Here is a 17,707-nt window from a genome sequence, read left to right on the forward strand (position 1 = left end):
CTAGTGTCAAAGGCTTTCCAACACAGCTGGCTAATTAAGCTGATTTCTTAATTAGTGGGCTTTTGAGTTAAGAAAAGCCCAATATCTTCTTGTCGGATGTCTGAAAATTCCTAGCACGTGAGTTCCACGTGGGGGAAAGGAACTGAGAAAACCCTAAGCGAATCACTTGTTGGGAGGAGACGCTGCCGGAGTCGCTGATAGAGAGAGAAACAGGTACGTTTTCTCTCTCTCTCTGTATCGATTAATATACTGTTTGATTATAGAGTTTATAGACAAGTTGTCAATCTCAGCTTCAGACAAAACCTAGGTTTCGTAATGTCCTGTCCGAAAATCTTTTACTAACTTTTTTTTTCCTTTTTTCAAACTCGATTTGATTTTTTTTCTTCACTTTTTTTGTGTGGTTAGGTTCGTTTTCCGATCTAACGAAAAATGGCAGATCAAGAGGCAGACACCAACATCGAGATCTGGAAAATCAAGAAACTGATCAAAGGCCTCGAGTCCGCAAGAGGCAACGGCACGAGCATGATCTCCCTCATCATGCCGCCTCGCGACCAAGTCTCCCGCGTCACCAAGATGCTCGGCGACGAGTACGGAACCGCCTCCAACATCAAGTCCCGCGTCAACCGCCAGTCCGTCCTCTCCGCCATCACCTCCGCTCAGCAAAGGCTGAAGCTTTACAACAAAGTCCCCACCAACGGTCTCGTCCTCTACACGGGAACCATCGTCAACGACGATGGTAAAGAGAAGAAAGTCACGTTCGACTTCGAGCCCTTCAGGCCCATTAACGCTTCCTTGTACTTGTGTGACAACAAGTTTCATACTGGTGCGTTGAATGAGCTGTTAGAGAGTGATGATAAGTTTGGGTTTATCGTGATGGATGGTAACGGGACGTTGTTTGGGACTTTGAGTGGGAACACTAGAGAGGTGCTTCATAAGTTCACTGTCGATTTGCCGAAGAAGCACGGGAGAGGAGGGCAGTCTGCTCTTCGATTCGCGAGGCTGAGGATGGAGAAGAGGCATAACTACGTGAGGAAGACTGCAGAGCTCGCGACGCAGTTTTATATTAACCCTGCTACTAGTCAGCCGAATGTCGCGGGTTTGATCCTTGCTGGTTCGGCGGATTTCAAGACCGAGCTTAGCCAGTCTGAGCTGTTCGATCCGCGTCTTCAAGCTAAGATCTTGAACGTGGTTGACGTCTCCTACGGAGGCGAGAACGGTTTCAACCAAGCGATTGAGCTCTCTGCTGAGATTTTGTCTAATGTTAAGTTCATTCAGGAGAAGAAGCTGATAGGGAAGTACTTCGAGGAGATTAGTCAGGACACGGGGAAGTACGTGTTCGGTGTGGAGGACACTCTCAAGGCGTTGGAGATGGGTGCGATCGAGACGTTGATCGTGTGGGAGAATCTTGATATTAACAGGTATGAGCTGAAGAACAGCACGAGTGGGGAGATAGTGGTGAAGCACTTTGGGAAAGATCAGGAGACTGATCAGAGTAACTTCCACGACGCGGAGACTAACGCTGAGCTTGAAGTACAGGAGAAGATGCCGCTCCTCGAGTGGTTTGCGAATGAGTACAAACGTTTTGGGTGCACGCTTGAGTTTGTGACTAACAAGTCGCAAGAAGGGTCGCAGTTCTGCAGAGGGTTCGGTGGGATCGGTGGGATGCTTCGTTACCAGCTTGACATGAGGACGTTTGATGAGTTATCGGATGGTGAAGTTTATGAGGATTCTGATTAGAGTGGGAACACTTTTGGTGCTGGTTTTGGATCGATACAGTGATTGGTGTTTTATCAAAGCTTTTGTCTCTTTCTTAAGCTTTTTATCTTCTCGGACAGTTTAATGTGTTTGCTAGACAGTTTGTGTTGTAATTGATTCTATTTTGGAGGTTCTGGACATCTTTTTCGTTTCTAGTTTCTGGTTTCAACTATTTTTTTCACGAGAAAATCAGTGGTGGAATGTTTAGTTTCGTATTTGATTTAGACCAATGGAGAGCTAGAATTAAACTACACATCTCATTTCATAAAGTTCTCCTGCATGACTTTCTATCAAGTCAACGCTGTTTACTCTTTTTCTATGTGTGTGTTTTAGTGTTCTTGTACAAGAGCAAAGCATTGGAAAACACATTTCTCAAAAAGCAAAATAAAAAGTTGAAAAGAAGCAAAACACATGTTTTGTTTCAAAGCTAAAAGATAAAACGATTATCTTATGAATACATGGTTAAAACTTTTGATGGAACTAAGTAATAAGAAAATGACTGAACTAAAAAAGGCTCAGATCTAGCTCTGTTTTCACACAGATACGTCTTTCTGTTCCTCAAAAGAACTGAACTCATCAGACCAAACCGGTGTAACCGACAGTGTCTAAAAGCACTGCTTTGATCTGTTCAGGCACCACATCATGGCCTTCTTGGCATTGCTGATCAGTGAAAAAAAATAATAATAATTACCACTTCTAACCATTCTCAAATTAACTACTCTTTTGACTGCTTTGTTTACTAACTTAGTAATAAGAGTACCTCAGCGCGGAAAACATCCAAAGCAAACCCGTTGAAACAGCTAACAACAGCTTGTTGAACATCCAACCCTAAGTTATCCAAAGCTCTCATGGTTGAAAGCAAAAGACCAGGTCGTCGTCCACAGAACATGTGAATGTTCACTGCCTTCCCTTCCCTTAACTTAACCTCAATCTACATTATTAAAAAAAAAACAAAATATATAACAAACCAAGAAGCCTTACTTTAAGCAAACTACAGAATCAGGTCATTTTTATTCTTACTCTTGCTTGCTCGCCTCTAGGGCTTGGGAAGGAAGAAGAAGGACACAACTCTTCCTTAACACGGTAACTTAGCGTCTGCGTGGTCGGTGTTAACGGATTCAAGCTTGAAGAACTAGGTGGAGCAGTAGACTCAAGTTCGGTATGAAGATCGTTTATTCTCTGTAAAAGCTCTTTAAGATAATCAATTGCATCACCAAGTATAGATGCTCTATCCATCTGCATCCACAAAAGAAACAAGAATCTGCATTTAAAGGAGAAGAAAAACCAAAGGTTCATTAGCTTAACTAGAAAAGATCCTGACTATTGTGTTAGAGGTGCTCGAGTGACCGTTGGACAAAACTAATATTATATGTTGTGGTTTCGGGCCGGGGGATTACGGGCTTTGGCCTCGAACTTTAGAGCATGATTAATGAGAGGTTGGAGTTCTTAGCGGAATATAAGAAACCGTCTCTTAACTTTTAACTAAAAAACTAAGAACCGGCTCTTAAATATAATCATGCTCTTATATTCCCAAAAACAAAATGAAATGGGAAGAATTTTAACTTACTTTGCTGATCTTGGGAACAACTGATCTAAGCATGTAAAGCCTATCGTTAAGCTTCTTTCTTCTTCTTCTCTCAGCCATTAGATTCTTAGCAGGCATTCCTTTCTTCTTGCCTTTGTTGTTATGTTCATCAGAGATGATGTCGATGATTCCAGTACTTGCGTCATCGATGTCAGGCTCGTAGCTTGATCTTCTCATCTCTGAGGAAGACTCTGAGTTGCAAGTTTTGCTGCTTGAGCTCTGACGCATCGCAGCTCGTTTCTGGAACAGTGTCGGCTGGGAGGTAGACGAAGCTAATACCTCTAATGGTTTCAGAACTTTAGCTCTGTTCTCGAAAACACCATTGGCCACTCCAGCAAACTCCAGAGGAGTGAATGAACTGTTTTCCGGCGGGGGGATTGACCGGGAAGAGAGAAAGTCCGGTGGTGAACTCATTCCAGAGAAACTCATGGAGAGTGGAGTCTGGTTTGTTTGTCCTAAAAAGCCAGAACTGAAGCCGAGTTCATCGAAAGGGTTGCTGTTGATGTTGTTGTTGGTGTTGCTGGTGGGGATGTTGAGGAGAGAAGCCATGCAAGCTTTTGTAGTTAAGAAAGATTGTTGTTGTTGTTGTTGTTGTTCTTGCTGGAGGAGGAGAAGGAGATTCTCTGAAGGGTTTGAGGGGAACGCTCCACTGTTGAATCTGAAGTCGTTTTGGTTGTTATGGAGTGGGTTTAGTGGTTGTGGGTTACTGAACCAGTTCTCTTCTGTGTTTCTGACCCATGTCCTAGATTCATCGTTATCGTTTGCCTGAGAAGGTTCACCGGCGTCGTGAAGCCAAGTTCCGTTGCCGTTCATAGTTGTTTCACTGGTGGAAGAAAAATGAGACCTGAAAAGGGAGACAAGGCGAGAGAAACGGAGATATACTTTGGATATTTTTCTAAAGGAGGAGGAGGCGTTAAAGTGGAATCACGAGGATCTTATGACGATGGCTAATCAACAAAGGAAAAGATAAAAAATTTGCAGAGCTAAGACTTGCCACTGATTCTCGTGACGATCCCCCTTTGCTTTGCTTTACGTCTCTCACCTCCTTCACTTCATCCTTTGCCACCTCTCTTTCTCTCTCATTTTCTTATTCTATGTACTTAGTTCAGTTACAGAGAGTGGTAGATGATTAGCTAAGTTTTTAGTTTTTACCATTTTGGATGTTTAACCCTTGTTCTTGTTACAAACAAGCAAACAAAAAAATTGTAAGTCGGTTGACAATTGCAAAGTTGAAAATAGCTAATGTAAATGGTTATATGAAATAGTCAAATAAGAATATCCGAGTGTTACAAAATCATTTTGTATTTTGTCTTTTGGGATATAAGCTACTACAACTTGAATCAATTTTCGACCGAAAAAAAGAGAATCCAATATTTCAAGATTAACTTGGATAAAAGATGTCGGAAGGCAATGGTCCCTTTCTTTTATAACAACGAGGCCATGGTCCCTTCTTCATCTTCCTTTCCTTTGCCCTCCACACATTTTAAATAAAAGTTTTTTTTATTAAAAGAAAAAAAAACATCCACAAAACAACGATTGTTTCACATTGCTGTAGCTGATTTCTTTTCTTATGAGCATACTTCAAATAATCGATTTTTGATATCTTTGTAAGTATCTCAATTATACCATAGGAAGTCCAAGGTTAAACATTTAAATATCAAGCCGATAAACATAAGAGTTATTTACAATGATATTTGATATCATATTAATTTAAATATAATTTTGGACTTTTGAAAGCTAGCGTAAATTCTTTTAAGCTAAGAATGATTAAGTCACTGTTAAAAATATTGTCGGTAAAAATACATCAACAAGGCCAATTGACTATATATCTACTAGTGTTATTTCATCAGACACAAATTCATTTTAAACCCTAGAATTAGTCTATGGTTATGCCTAATCATAATCGAAAAGAAATGTGTTACTTGAGGGCCAAGATTTTGAATATTTTTTAGCCAGGTAGGCCCAATACTTGTTGCTAAGTTTGGGCCGTACCAGTGCGATTCAAAACCTTCTAGTTGATCTAGAGAGTTTACAACTCATCAAAGATCTGAAAATGTCATTCGCTGGAAACAGCATTACTCTACCGGTTTAACCTCGCCGCCGCAACTTTTCTCACTTTCCGAGCACCTTGCACAAAGAGATGGGCTCATCACAGTCCTCCCAGCTACTCGACGAAGAAGAAGAAGAAGAAGACGACGAAGAAGACGAACCAGAAGATGCTAACGACGGATTAAACAGAAGAAGAACCGAGCTGGACAATCTCTTGGTAAAGAAAGTCCTCGAGCAAGAGCCCGAGATGCTTCCCTGCCACGCGTCCGCTTCTCCTCTCTCCCCTCAGCTCTCTTCCCTCGGCACGCCTCGAATCGGACCTTCGATCAAAGTCTGGGACCCTTACAACGTCCTCCTCGCCCCACCTCCTCCTCCTCCTCTCTTCTCCGGCGTCTCCTCCTCCGCGGTGGATCACGATCGCGCCGCCGCCGCCGTCACGGAGGTCTATCTAATCAGCCACGGAGAGTGCGATCTCGACCTGAGGCCCGATCTGATCGGAGGGAGGTGCCACGTGGCAGCTCTCACCCCCAACGGGAAACGCCAGGCGAGGGCTCTCGCCGTGTTTTTGAACTCCGAAGGCGTTCGGTTCTCCTCCGTCTTTGCTTCGCCTCTGGATCGAGCTAGATCCATGGCCGTTTCCGTTTGCCAAGTAATCTCTCTTCAGATCTTAAGGCTGTGTTAGAGATGAATCATTGACTTCATACTCTTCATAGAGTGTTTAGGATCGTTGAAGAAGAAGAAGTGTAGATTTGTAACTGACTCTTGATTAAACGCTGCGTTTTGATGCTTTAGGATCGTTGAAGAAGAAGAAGTGTAGATTTGTAACTGATTCTTGATTAAACGCTGCGTTTGATGCTTTAGGATCGTTGAAGAAGACGAAATGTAGATTTGTAACTGATTCTTGATTAAACGCTGCGTTTTGATGCTTTTTTGTAGGAGATGAATTTTCCGGAGGAGCATGTACAGTCATCAGAGGCTATCGTTGAGATGAGTCTAGGAGACTGGGAAGGCTTCCATAGATCAGAGATCTACACACCTGAGACTCTGAGTTTGATAGAGAGATGCCAACCTGACTTCTCACCTCCTTTGGGTGAGTCACTCAGACAAGTTGAGTTTCGGATGAGTCAGTTTCTGAATGGACTTAGGTCTACACATCACAGCAATGCTCGAGTAGGGTTGTCACAGAGTAGTACTCCTCATTTGTTAGCTGCGTCTAGTCATCGTTCGAGTTTGACGAGGAAGAAGTCTGGGAAGAGCAGGTTTCAGGTGATGAACACTACGGGTGGTGAAGAGATGTTTAATCATCAGAACGATGAACAACATTTGGGTGATGTAAACAGCAAGAGTTCCGCTTCTCAACTCTCGACCTGCGTTGGAGTTTTCACACATTCGTTGCCTATAAAGTGTCTTCTGACCGGTGTACTCGGATGCAGCTCGGTAATGACGCATAAGATCTGTGTGGAGGATTCCTCTGTGACGGTGTTGCAGCATTCGTGGAAAACCGGGTGGCAGGTTAAGCGGTTGAATGATACCGCTCATCTTAGACTGTTGTAGCCTCATTATCAGATCGACAAGGCGTTCACAAGCCACTTGAGTCTGCAGAAGATCGACAAGGTTATGCTACTGCCACGAGCTTCTTGTATTGTTTGTTTTGAGAAAGAAAAAAAATTGCTAAAAGATTAAATCGTTAATTTTTGGTGTCTTTGTAGCCTCTTTGTTTTGTTTGATTCATTTCATTTGCAAATTTTCTAAAAGAATCTTATGTAATTCTTATACTATTAAACCAAAGGTAAAAGAAATCTTATATTATGAATGATTAGGACATTACTTATTAGTATTACCCTTAGGTGGTGGAAGTGGGAAGAGGTAAATGCACTCACATGACTTAAGAGGTAGAAACAAAACAGGCATGTGAAAACAATTAAGGACCCATAATGTAGTCCGTGAAGACATTCATTCACTTCTTTGTTTCTTAGTAAGACACGCACATACACACATGGGAACAAAAGAATCTGTCTTTTCTCTGTTTTGTTCTTTATAATGACTTGGAAGAAGTATCTTTCTTCTCTGCAGAACAGAAGGAAAAGAAAAAGAAACACCCATGGCTCTGTCTTCTAGCCTCTCAGTTTCTGTGTTTCTCTTGATCGTTGTGTCGGTTCAATGGACTCTGGTCTGCAGTGAACCCACAATCTTAGCTTCTCCTGCTGTCTTACCGTATGGCAATGCACCGGATATGTCCTCGTTTTTCCCTTCTCCGACCAAAGACCGTACATTCGATACTGCTGCATCTCCTGCTCCAGAAACAGAGGCCCCTGGTCCTAGCTCAGGCCAGTTTAATGGGAAGGTTCCAGGCATCTCCATGCGGCTGCGTCCTGATCTTCCTTTGGTTCTGGTCATTGTTGGGATCTATAGCTTACTATCTGTACTTTATTGATGTTGTAATATTTGTGTTTCGGTGAGTGTCATCTTTCCTCCTTCGAGTCTTTTTTGTTCTTAAATCTCGCGAACTTTACATGTACTACGTTGATACTGGTTACACTTATGTGTATTTATTTATTTAAGAAATTACATTGACCTTATAACTTCCTTAAATGCAGTCTAATTTGGAATTATACCTAAAGTATCATCCAAACCATGTGACTTATGCGGATTGATAACTTAACTCTATGAAGGGAAAAAATATGAACACAATTGAGTCGGTCAGATTTGTTATTTTTGTAAAAACGAATAATTGAATAATAATGCTGACTGATGAAAAGTAGCTTAAGTTTTATAGAACGTTACAGTGAAATAAGAAAATATTATTATTTGAGAAGGTAACAACTGTATAACCTCTTCTCTCCTCCACAAGTATCAGAAACTCATCGGAATCTAAAAAGACTCCGGCCAAAATAAAATTACAGTATCTTGAGTGCCACCTTGATATTTCCTTCTTTTATTTTCAAATTATTTTACGAAAAATAAAAAATGAAATATGTAGAACACAAACAAACATAACAGATGGAGAAGAAGCATCAAACCACTCTCTCATCAATTTCAAGCAAGGTTGATCGTGAAAGAGACATAAGGATGTGTCTCTGAGTCACCTGCTAAACCAGCCATGGCAGCTCCTCCATCCTCCTCGCTTTTCCAGTATAAACTGCATTGTTTTTTCATACAATCAGACTCGAACATTCAACTTCTTACATGTAGCCTATGTCTAGAGCGATAAAGCATACCTGTTGGTAGAATCACACAAGCGTTCAAGAATGGAGCGTACTTTCTTTTCACTCTTCACAGCCGGAGATAAGACGCATGCCTGGAAAATAATTCATTGACAAGAGAAAGTAGTTTGGTCAGGGAGTTAACAGGGTTGAGGGATTCACTTGAAAAAGCATAGCTTGGAGTCTTAATATACCAAGAACGCAGGAGGTAAACCATATCTCATAATGCTCTCAGCGAATATGCGCACAGCACAGAAATGCATCCAGGAGCTGAAAACCTACATATATAGACCAAACGATCAAAACAGATTCGGGTATTGATTTGTAAGATGATGTTACCAGAGCATAGCTATGTGTAGTACCTCTCCATAGCTGGTGTAGCACCATTGCAAAAGAGAGGTTCTCAAACTTTCCTGATCCTGAACCAACTTTTCTAGCTCTTGTTTACGAGTCTCTTGTGCTTCAACGCTATGTTCAAAATCACGGATCTAAAAGAAATACGATGAACAAAGGTTTGAGAATCTCTAAAGGTCATGTCAAGAAGTTGACAAGCATACTCACTTGGAACCCTTTCTCACGGGCACTTGTCCTGTAATTGTCTGCAACACGAGTAAAGAGAGTCACGGTGTAAAGAGCGTACTCATTATCCTCAAACAACTTCTTCGAGGACCTAGGAACCTGAAAACAGTTTGGATAAAGTTACCATTGGTCTAATCCATAAACTCAACAAAACAACAACTTACCACATATTCGGTTAATGTCTCATAACATGCTAGCCAGTCTTTCTGGGAGTACTTGGGAACAACAGCAAGGAGAGTCACGAGATGTTCTGACGCGACAATATCTTCTGGCTTAACCAAGTTTGAGAGATCACGAACAGCTAAGCTGTAACAAAAAGGAGGAAGATCAAACTCAGCCACATTGCCATTAATAAAAAAAAAAAGCTAGGCAGTAAATACCAACAGCATTATTCTGGAAAACCACATGGTCGAACATGTTTCAAGCAAACTTAGATCGATGAGAAAACTACGAAGAAGAGAAAGAAAACAAAAGCTAACCTTCCACTTTGCTTTCGGTTAATGGCATTGAGTTGACCGCGGACATTGTTATATTCAGCTACACGAACCTGAACACATGTGCAATCAGATTCGTTAACACTACCAATTCATTAAATCACCAGAAGATATTTCTAACCACAAAGTAAAACGAGATCTACAAGCTACTCTCCACAAAAGAAACTCGCATTGTTCAAACATGTATACCAATAGACCCATTCGAGCTAAAGGTTAAGCATCAATACCTTGAGATCATCCTCAATCTTGGCAACCTGAGACTGAATATTCTCCACAACCTCCTTCAAAGGCGACATTGTTGGGTACTTAGCTTCATCCCACACAAACCTTGACGCCAATCAAAACAAGTTTTCTCCTTTACCGAACTCGATCACATCATAACAGCAATCAGAAAAAAAAAAAAAAAGAGATACCTGGTGAGATAAGAATCAACAGGAACTCCATCAACAGTAAGAGCATTGCTCTCAACGCCAGAGATCCTCTCCAGCTCCTCGATCTGCCTCCTGATCTTCTGCGAAACTCCTTCCACAAAGCTGTTCGACTGCACATCTCAATCGATCATCACCATGATCCAATCAGGAGATGAAAACGCGAAATATTACCTTGAGCAGATCATCGCCGAGGGCGAGAAGAGAATCTAAGGTTCCAACGCGAAGATTAGGTATGTTGAACTGCGAAATTGAAATCAAAATTAGATCGAAAGCATCGTAATCATAAGATCTCTGCTGGAAATTAGATCGTACTCGATAAACAGGAGTATCGAATGAATGCTTAGAGATCTGCTCTTGGAGACGATTCCACAAGGAGGAAGAAGAGTCCTTCACTGGTAGAGACACCACCCAGTACCTCGACGTCATTCTTTCTCAAAATCTCTCTCTGTCTTCTTCTTCTCCGATGGATCTCTCTACTTCTTCAATCATGATGGATAAACCGGTTCGAATTATATTACTAACGTGAAGAAAACCAAACCGGTATGATAGTAGCACTAGACCGGTTTAGTATCTCCCCGCACGATCTCCACGAGAAAATGGGCTAATGGGCCGAGCCCAATACATAAAGTAAATAGAAAATTACCGCGAAAATTTTAGGGTTACAGTTTGTTTCTGTTTGCTCAAACTCAAAGCCCTAAACTCATCGAACCCGCCGCGAGTCTCTGCAGAGTGAGGAAGACGACTCGTCCATGGCTGACGTTGAGAATCAGCAGGAGTCTTCGTTTCCGGTGAAGCGGAAGTCGGATCTCTGTTGCCAAGAGGAGGATCATGTGCCGAGCAAAGCTCAGAAGCTTGATCCGTCGTCGAATTCTAAAGACGGAGAAGTTAACGGAAGCGGCGTCGAGAATCTTGCAGCTGAAGAGAAGAAAGAAGGTGGAGATGGAGAAGACGAGGATGAAGAAGAAGAGGAGGAGGAGGAGGTTGATAGGAAAGGGAAAGGCATATCGAGAGAGGATAAAGGAAAAGGAAAAATGATCGAAGTTGAGGAGAGTGACGAGAGTGATGATGATGATGATGAAGACGACGAAGATGGCGATGAATATGATGAAAGTGATTTGTCAGACGATCCTTTGGCGGAGGTGGATTTGGATAATATCCTACCGTCGAGGACTAGGAGACGATCGATCCAGCCTGGAGTTTTCATCTCTAATGACCGTGGTGGAGTTAACGAGGATGATGATGATGATAGCAGCGACGATAGTGACGCTTAAAACGTTGGTTAGTGTTGAGATTTTAGTAAAGAGAGTTCGTCTCTTGTTCAGTGGTTATTGGTCTTAATCTAGTGTTTGGAACTCTTGAACCGAAGTGTGTTATATATATATATATCTATGATGTTATTCAGTTATTGCAATTCAAGCCATTGTGCTTGTGACTTGACATTAGGTAAAACTAGGATTGAATCGGTAGATGTGTGAGATAAGTCCATGTGACATCATGCATTGAAGGCCATGAATGATCGGTAGATGTGTGAGATAAGTCCATGAATGATCACCATTGAAAGTCTTGTTTAATCGCTTGTTTTAGAAATGAGAATAGACGCAAGGATCTGTGACATCATGCATTGAAGTGAACATTCGTGAAGTCGATAATGATGCAAGCTTATATTACATGTTTGAATAAACTAGTTTGTGTTTTCGTTTGGTTGAGTGCAATGCAACCCAAGCCTTGCACTCGTTGTGAAGGTTAGTGAGGTTTAGGGTTAAAGCTAAACTGGTTAGAGAGAATATGAGAGTACTAGAGATGATCAAGATCTCTCTGTTGGCAATGCTCTTCACTTTTTATGTTGATGATGAGTGGATATTGCAACTTTTTTCTTAAGAAGTATGTCTTTACTCGTAGTCGACAGACTGATACATAAAGTTGATCTGTGATTGTTTTGTTAATCTATTCCGCTTGGGAGAGAGTCTCTTGTGACTGCTTCCCTAAACTTTTAAAGCTAAAAGCTTCTCGACTAGATCTATGTTTGCTGCAGCGAATATCTCTGAGAGGTTAAAATGCTCTTGCATAGATTCGTATAGTTCAATTATAAGAGTTACAGATCTTTTGTCAGGAGAATATCATCATCTCTCTTATGTTTTTAATGCACGAGAAAAAGAGAGAACTGGACCACCTGGGAGTGACCTAGGAGTGACAATGAGAACTGTAAAAAGGGTTCCTTTCCGAATCTCATATCGGGAGATTCATACATACGTATGTACATAAATCAATGATATGGATATGTGTGGTTCGTATGGTGATATGCGTAATGCTGTGTTTGAATGTGTGTGAATAATTGGGACATGCGTCATCATGAGTCTCTGCTTTTTGGGCCTTTGAATCAGGCCTTCGGCTTCATAGGATAAAAGGAAAAAGAATCTCATGAACCAACCAAAAGCTGGGAAAAAGAAGAATAGGATCAGAGTTCTAGATGAAAAAAACAAAAACTTTTACCAAGGATAGAGACTAAACTGTAGTTTTATATTGCGGATATTTAAAAAAAAAAAATTGAAATAGAGTTTTATGATAATTTAAATTTTGATATCCAGGAGTTGACAAAAAAAATATCTAGGATAATTTTTCATTTAGCCAAAAAAAATGTTATACTGACTGATTTCTTGATATCCATTTGTCTGTGATAAGTTTCTCTTAACAATTTGGTAGTCTATTAGTTCTTTACCGTATAAAATAATTTAAATTAACTTATTAGTTTTTTTATATATATCTAATATATTCATAATAAATAAATCTTGTTTTTAATGCCGAATTTACCAGATAATATGCCCGCGTTAACTAAGATAAATAGATATTTAACCCGCATTAACTAAGGTGATATGGAGGTTGGTTCCACAGTAAAATCCAATAATTTCAGGCATTATCTTTCTTAGTCGACCAAAACCACTCACTATAGGCTATAGCTGGTGAAATTTCGGGACGATGGTGAAAATGGAGATGATTACTAAAAGTGATGAGATAAAGATAGATAGGTGGCCTTCACATGGCAGCCATTGTAACATATGATGGGTCAAGAGAAGTGAAATCATCACTCGTCTCCTTTTTAAACAGTAAATATAAATATTTTGTGATAATTGACCATTAACCCATAGTATGTTAGTTAGTAGTGGACTACGTATAAAAGACAAGCTTATTTTTTGGATCAAAAAGAGAAGCTTTTTTTTTTTGTTATTTTGCGAAAGATGAAATAATAAATAAGTTAAGATATTTGAATGAAGCTTGTTACATTCACATACAACAGCCAATGAGGAAATTCTCTTCGGATTACGAAAAGGTAATTAGTTGATATTATGTGATTATAGATGGTCCTAATTACTTACCAATAATTAATAGGGAACCCATAGTTATCATCATTTTAAACATTAGTTAAGCAAAGAGAAATGACTCTTATTCAACCAGTAATCATGATTTGGTTTGTGTACTCTTCATTTTTACCCCTATCTCTAGATGTAATAATTTGCAAGTGGGTCTATTATTGAGCTTGATTACGAAGGTCTATGCCACTTTCTTTATTTGTTTGTTCCTTTTATATGTTTCATAATGGTTGTTGTCTTGAGATTTTGTCCATTTCTTCTGTTCCTTTATTATTTGTTGGTTTATTAGAAGATATATGTACTAACAGAAGTATTTGTAAGTTAATATTTTAAATAATATATATCTACCAAATCGAAACATAACGTAGATTATACCTAGTATCAATCCAGTATCAGTTGAATTTTGAAGAGAATAAAAACTACAACCTAAATCTTTTTCATTGGTCGAATATTAGATTAATGATTTATGAATTTGTTACAAAAAAGAATTACGAAGTAATCGAGATAGAACCCTACCCATAACAACCATCTTTTGAGAAAGATGAAAGTTTGATTAGCTTTTGAAATTGTTTGGTTATAAAATATAGTATCATACAATAAAATATATATGTGGAAAGAGAGATGAAAACAAATTTCATGACCTTCTAATTCCGTAAATCCATCAATGGTGTCTTCGTCCATAAAAATACAATATACAATTAACGAATTTTTATTTGTTTTTTTTTAATAAAGAACTTTATTTGATTGATTATCTAATTTATACGCTTTTTTGACATCATCGCTTACATACGTTTAACGTGGTAATAACATATTCTCAGTACGACTGTACGTTTGAACTCTTTTTAGTTATATACTAATCGTTGCACTTTCTAACAACCGTGAAAGATTATCTAACAAATCAAAACCATTGAATCTTTTTATTTGTCACTAATTAATTAATTAGCCGAAAATATTGATTATCGCGTGTATATGTAACAAGAATCTTTCCGCCCCTATTGGCCGTGAAACTTACGTGGCAATATCGTAATAATATGAAAAAAGAAAGGGTATTTTTAAATGTCGCTTAGCTCTGACATCACTTCATCACCCTTTCTCTTTGTCGAAAGGACTCGTAAAAACCAGTGGTGCCAAACACATGCAACACCATACCACTCTTCAACGGTCAAGATTCCTTTCGCGTCTATCCGTCAAACCAATCTCCACCGTTGGATCTTCCACCCTCTTTCATAATCTCAAACCTAACCTCGGTTAAGTTTTTGGTCAGCTTGGTTTAGCTTTTCCTCTGTTTTTATTTCCACAGAGAAAAAAAGAGTTCCTTTGCTTTGCTTGCGTGATCTCTCTGCTCTCTCTCTCTCTCTCTCTCTCTCTCTCTCTTGATCATCTCATCATCATTGGACTCGAAGAAGCTGTTCAGAGTTTTATCCTTAGATTCGATTCATCATTCTCAAAGTTTGGTGTTCAACTCGTTCCTCGTAGATCTAGCTTCTCTATCTCCCTGTAGATCTGAATCTAAAAGCTTCAGTGTCGTAATAGAGTTGAAGATCTCGTGGACTCAATTCATCTTTCTTCACCAAGCTCGAGACTTTCAGTAACCTCTCTGTTCTCGAGCTTAGCTACTCTGTTTCTTAAAAGTCAAAGTCTCTTCCTTTCCAGTGAATGAACAGAGCTCTCTGTTTTCGAGCTTAGCTACTCTGTTTCTTATAGTCAAAGTCTCTTCCTTTTTGGTGAATGAACAGAGCTCTCTGTTTTCGAGCTTAGCTCCTCTGTTTCTCAAAGTCAAAGTCTCTTCCTTTTTAGTGGATGAACAGAGCTCTCTGTTCTTGAGCTTACCTCCTCTGTTTCTCAAAGTCAAAGTCTCTTCCTTTCTAGTGAATGGACAGAGCAATCAAGCTCCAGCTATCTACCTCTGAGATGAACTACTTCCCAGACGAGGTAATCGAGCACATTTTCGACTTCATCCCATCCCACAGAGACAGAAACTCAATCTCTCTGGTCAGCAAATCATGGCACAAGATCGAGAGATACAGCAGGCACCAAGTGTTCATCGGAAACTGCTACGCCATCAGCCCGGAGAGGCTAATCAGGAGGTTCCCCTGTCTCAGATCCTTGACTCTCAAAGGGAAGCCTCACTTCGCTGACTTCAACTTGGTTCCTCACGAGTGGGGTGGCTTCCTCCACCCTTGGATCGACGCTCTATCCAAGGCCCGTGTGGGTCTCGAGGAGCTCAGGTTGAAGAGGATGGTTGTCTCAGACGAAAGCCTCGAGCTTCTTTCTCGTTCCTTTGTGGGTTTCAAGTCTTTGGTGCTTGTTAGCTGTGATGGGTTTACCACTGATGGCTTAGCTTCAATTGCTGCTAACTGCAGGTAAAGAAAGAGTGTATAAAGTTTTAAACTTTTATCTTTTTGGGTTTGTAATATTAATGTGTTTGATGTTATTATTAGGCATCTTCGTGAGCTGGACTTGCAAGAGAATGAGATAGATGATCACAGAGGTCAATGGCTAAACTGTTTCCCAGACAGTTCCACCACTCTTGTCTCGTTGAACTTCGCTTGTCTCAAAGGAGAAACCAATCTCTCTGCGTTAGAGAGACTGGTTGCAAGGTCACCGAACCTGAAGAGCTTGAAGGTGAACCGTGCGGTGCCTCTTGATGCATTGACGAGGCTAATGAGCTGCGCGCCGCAGCTGGTTGACTTGGGAGTAGGGTGTTATGAGAATGAGGCGGAACCTGAATCTTTTGAGAAGCTCATGGCTGCTATAAAGAAATGCACTTTGTTGAGGAGCTTGTCTGGCTTCTCAGAGGTTGCTCCGGTTTGTCTCACGGCGTTCTATCCGATATGTGAGAACCTCACCTCCTTGAATCTCAGCTATGCAGCTGAGATCCAAGGCAACCATCTCATAGAGTTTGTTCAGTTTTGCAAGAGACTTCAGCTGTTATGGGTAAGTTTGATATCAGTTTATTCTCTTTCCATCAAGGTTCTAAAAATAGGTTTAGGAGTCCGAAATGATTTTCTTAAAATCCGATTTATATATCTCAAATAGTTTTAAAGTGTTATAAACCAATTTAAATCGGTTTTAATAGAACTAAATTAATCTAATTATATTAAATTAAGTGGTAATGTTAGTACAAATTCTCAAATTTGTCAAATTTCTTTTGTTTTATATATCTAATTTTGATAATTTACCACCGATTTTATAATTGAATCCAAAACTACAATATATATAAAATAAATCTGTTAATGCCTAGGCTTCGTTTAAATTCCAGATAATCTGTTTAGTCGCTATATAAAGCCCCTAGTTACTGCCTAGCGATTTGTTAGCACAACAACTCATGGTTTGTTCCTACAGATACTGGATAGTATTGGAGACAAAGGACTAGAGATTGTTGCTTCCTCATGTAAAGAGTTACAAGAGCTGAGAGTGTTCCCTTCTGATCCACACGATGAAGAAGACAACAACACAGCTGTCACTGAGATTGGACTAGTTGCAATCTCTGCTGGTTGTCCTAAACTACATTCCATTCTCTACTTCTGCAAACAGATGACAAACGCAGCGCTCATCACCGTGGCGAAAAACTGTCCAAACTTCATCCGGTTCAGGCTGTGCATCCTAGAGCCAAACAAACCTGACCACATCACATCTCAGTCACTAGACGAAGGCTTTGGTGCGATTGTACAAGCCTGCAAGGGTCTAAGAAGACTCTCTGTCTCCGGTCTTTTAACAGACAAAGTCTTCCTCTACATCGGCATGTACGCAGAACAGCTTGAGATGCTGTCCATAGCCTTTGCGGGGGACACGGACAAAGGAATGCTATATGTGTTGAACGGATGCAAGAAGCTGAGGAAGCTGGAGATAAGAGACAGTCCGTTTGGGAACGCGGCGCTTCTTGCTGATGTTGGCAAGTACGAAACAATGCGATCCCTTTGGATGTCGTCTTGTGAAGTAACGCTCGGTGGATGCAAGAGGCTTGCTAGGAACGCGCCGTGGCTTAATGTGGAGATTATCAATGAGAATGAGAATGGGAGGATGGAGAGGAATGAGGAGGATGAGAGAGAGAAGGTTGATAGACTTTACCTTTACAGAACGGTGGTTGGGACTAGAAAGGACGCACCACCATGTGTTACCATTCTCTAGACATGTTGGTTCTGTTTTAGGCTTCCTATGTCTTTAGTTTAGCTCTTTCTTCCAATGTACTTTGAAACATGAACCTTGTTTTGATCTGTGTTAATACAGAATTTTTGTTTTTTTT

At 40.3% G+C, this 17,707-nt stretch overlaps 7 protein-coding genes across 12 annotated transcripts; 5 read left to right on the top strand and 2 right to left on the bottom strand.

The window, feature by feature from the left end:
* The first annotated feature begins 84 nt into the window (after window positions 1-84).
* LOC103836133 (eukaryotic peptide chain release factor subunit 1-2) lies at window positions 85-1,970 on the top strand. 4 transcript variants are annotated; one of them, XM_033277881.1, is made up of 2 exons: window positions 85-213; window positions 437-1,929. In XM_033277881.1, the coding sequence occupies exon 2, from the start codon at window positions 523-525 to the stop codon at window positions 1,735-1,737; it is 1,215 nt and encodes a 404-aa protein (XP_033133772.1). In that variant the 5' UTR covers window positions 85-213; window positions 437-522; the 3' UTR covers window positions 1,738-1,929. The 4 variants fall into 4 exon arrangements, with proteins under 4 accessions (XP_033133772.1, XP_009110612.1, XP_033133771.1 ...); XM_009112364.3 differs by having other exon boundaries at window positions 113-213; window positions 406-1,929; XM_033277880.1 differs by having other exon boundaries at window positions 146-356; window positions 389-1,929.
* A 162-nt stretch (window positions 1,971-2,132) lies between these two features.
* LOC103836134 (transcription factor SCREAM2) lies at window positions 2,133-4,562 on the bottom strand. 3 transcript variants are annotated; one of them, XM_009112366.3, is made up of 5 exons: window positions 4,335-4,562; window positions 3,323-4,184; window positions 2,776-2,991; window positions 2,516-2,686; window positions 2,133-2,415 (listed from the first exon to the last, which is right to left on the bottom strand). In XM_009112366.3, the coding sequence occupies exons 2-5, from the start codon at window positions 4,151-4,153 to the stop codon at window positions 2,332-2,334; spliced, it is 1,302 nt and encodes a 433-aa protein (XP_009110614.1). In that variant the 5' UTR covers window positions 4,154-4,184; window positions 4,335-4,562; the 3' UTR covers window positions 2,133-2,331. The 3 variants fall into 3 exon arrangements, 2 of the variants coding, with proteins under 2 accessions (XP_009110614.1, XP_018509489.1); XM_018653973.2 differs by having other exon boundaries at window positions 3,323-4,163; window positions 4,335-4,466; XR_004450485.1 differs by lacking the exon at window positions 2,133-2,415 and having other exon boundaries at window positions 2,670-2,686; window positions 2,776-3,016; window positions 3,323-4,439.
* A 686-nt stretch (window positions 4,563-5,248) lies between these two features.
* LOC103836136 lies at window positions 5,249-7,202 on the top strand. Its single transcript, XM_009112367.3, has 2 exons — window positions 5,249-6,038; window positions 6,326-7,202. Exons 1-2 carry the CDS (start codon window positions 5,481-5,483, stop codon window positions 6,941-6,943), a joined length of 1,176 nt encoding a protein of 391 aa, XP_009110615.1. The 5' UTR covers window positions 5,249-5,480; the 3' UTR covers window positions 6,944-7,202.
* Window positions 7,203-7,363: 161 nt separating this feature from the next.
* LOC103836137 lies at window positions 7,364-7,963 on the top strand. Its single transcript, XM_009112368.3, has one exon. It carries the CDS (start codon window positions 7,491-7,493, stop codon window positions 7,821-7,823), a length of 333 nt encoding a protein of 110 aa, XP_009110616.1. The 5' UTR covers window positions 7,364-7,490; the 3' UTR covers window positions 7,824-7,963.
* Window positions 7,964-8,175: 212 nt separating this feature from the next.
* LOC103836138 (V-type proton ATPase subunit C) lies at window positions 8,176-10,648 on the bottom strand. The gene is made up of 11 exons (XM_009112369.3): window positions 10,409-10,648; window positions 10,268-10,336; window positions 10,079-10,206; window positions 9,893-9,992; window positions 9,651-9,718; window positions 9,336-9,477; window positions 9,154-9,270; window positions 8,955-9,080; window positions 8,787-8,870; window positions 8,608-8,687; window positions 8,176-8,528 (listed from the first exon to the last, which is right to left on the bottom strand). Exons 1-11 carry the CDS (start codon window positions 10,520-10,522, stop codon window positions 8,426-8,428), a joined length of 1,131 nt encoding a protein of 376 aa, XP_009110617.2. The 5' UTR covers window positions 10,523-10,648; the 3' UTR covers window positions 8,176-8,425.
* Window positions 10,649-10,787: 139 nt separating this feature from the next.
* Window positions 10,788-11,501, top strand: LOC103836139 (histone H2A.Z-specific chaperone CHZ1). The gene has a single exon (XM_009112371.3). It carries the CDS (start codon window positions 10,846-10,848, stop codon window positions 11,365-11,367), a length of 522 nt encoding a protein of 173 aa, XP_009110619.1. The 5' UTR covers window positions 10,788-10,845; the 3' UTR covers window positions 11,368-11,501.
* A 3,101-nt stretch (window positions 11,502-14,602) lies between these two features.
* LOC103836140 (protein AUXIN SIGNALING F-BOX 3) lies at window positions 14,603-17,706 on the top strand. The gene is made up of 3 exons (XM_009112372.3): window positions 14,603-15,824; window positions 15,903-16,398; window positions 16,807-17,706. The coding sequence occupies exons 1-3, from the start codon at window positions 15,334-15,336 to the stop codon at window positions 17,590-17,592; spliced, it is 1,773 nt and encodes a 590-aa protein (XP_009110620.1). The 5' UTR covers window positions 14,603-15,333; the 3' UTR covers window positions 17,593-17,706.
* Window position 17,707: the final 1 nt, after the last annotated feature.

The sequence above is a fragment of the Brassica rapa genome, chromosome A08, assembly GCF_000309985.2.
Source record: "Brassica rapa cultivar Chiifu-401-42 chromosome A08, CAAS_Brap_v3.01, whole genome shotgun sequence".
In the NCBI taxonomy this organism is placed as follows: domain Eukaryota; kingdom Viridiplantae; phylum Streptophyta; class Magnoliopsida; order Brassicales; family Brassicaceae; genus Brassica; species Brassica rapa.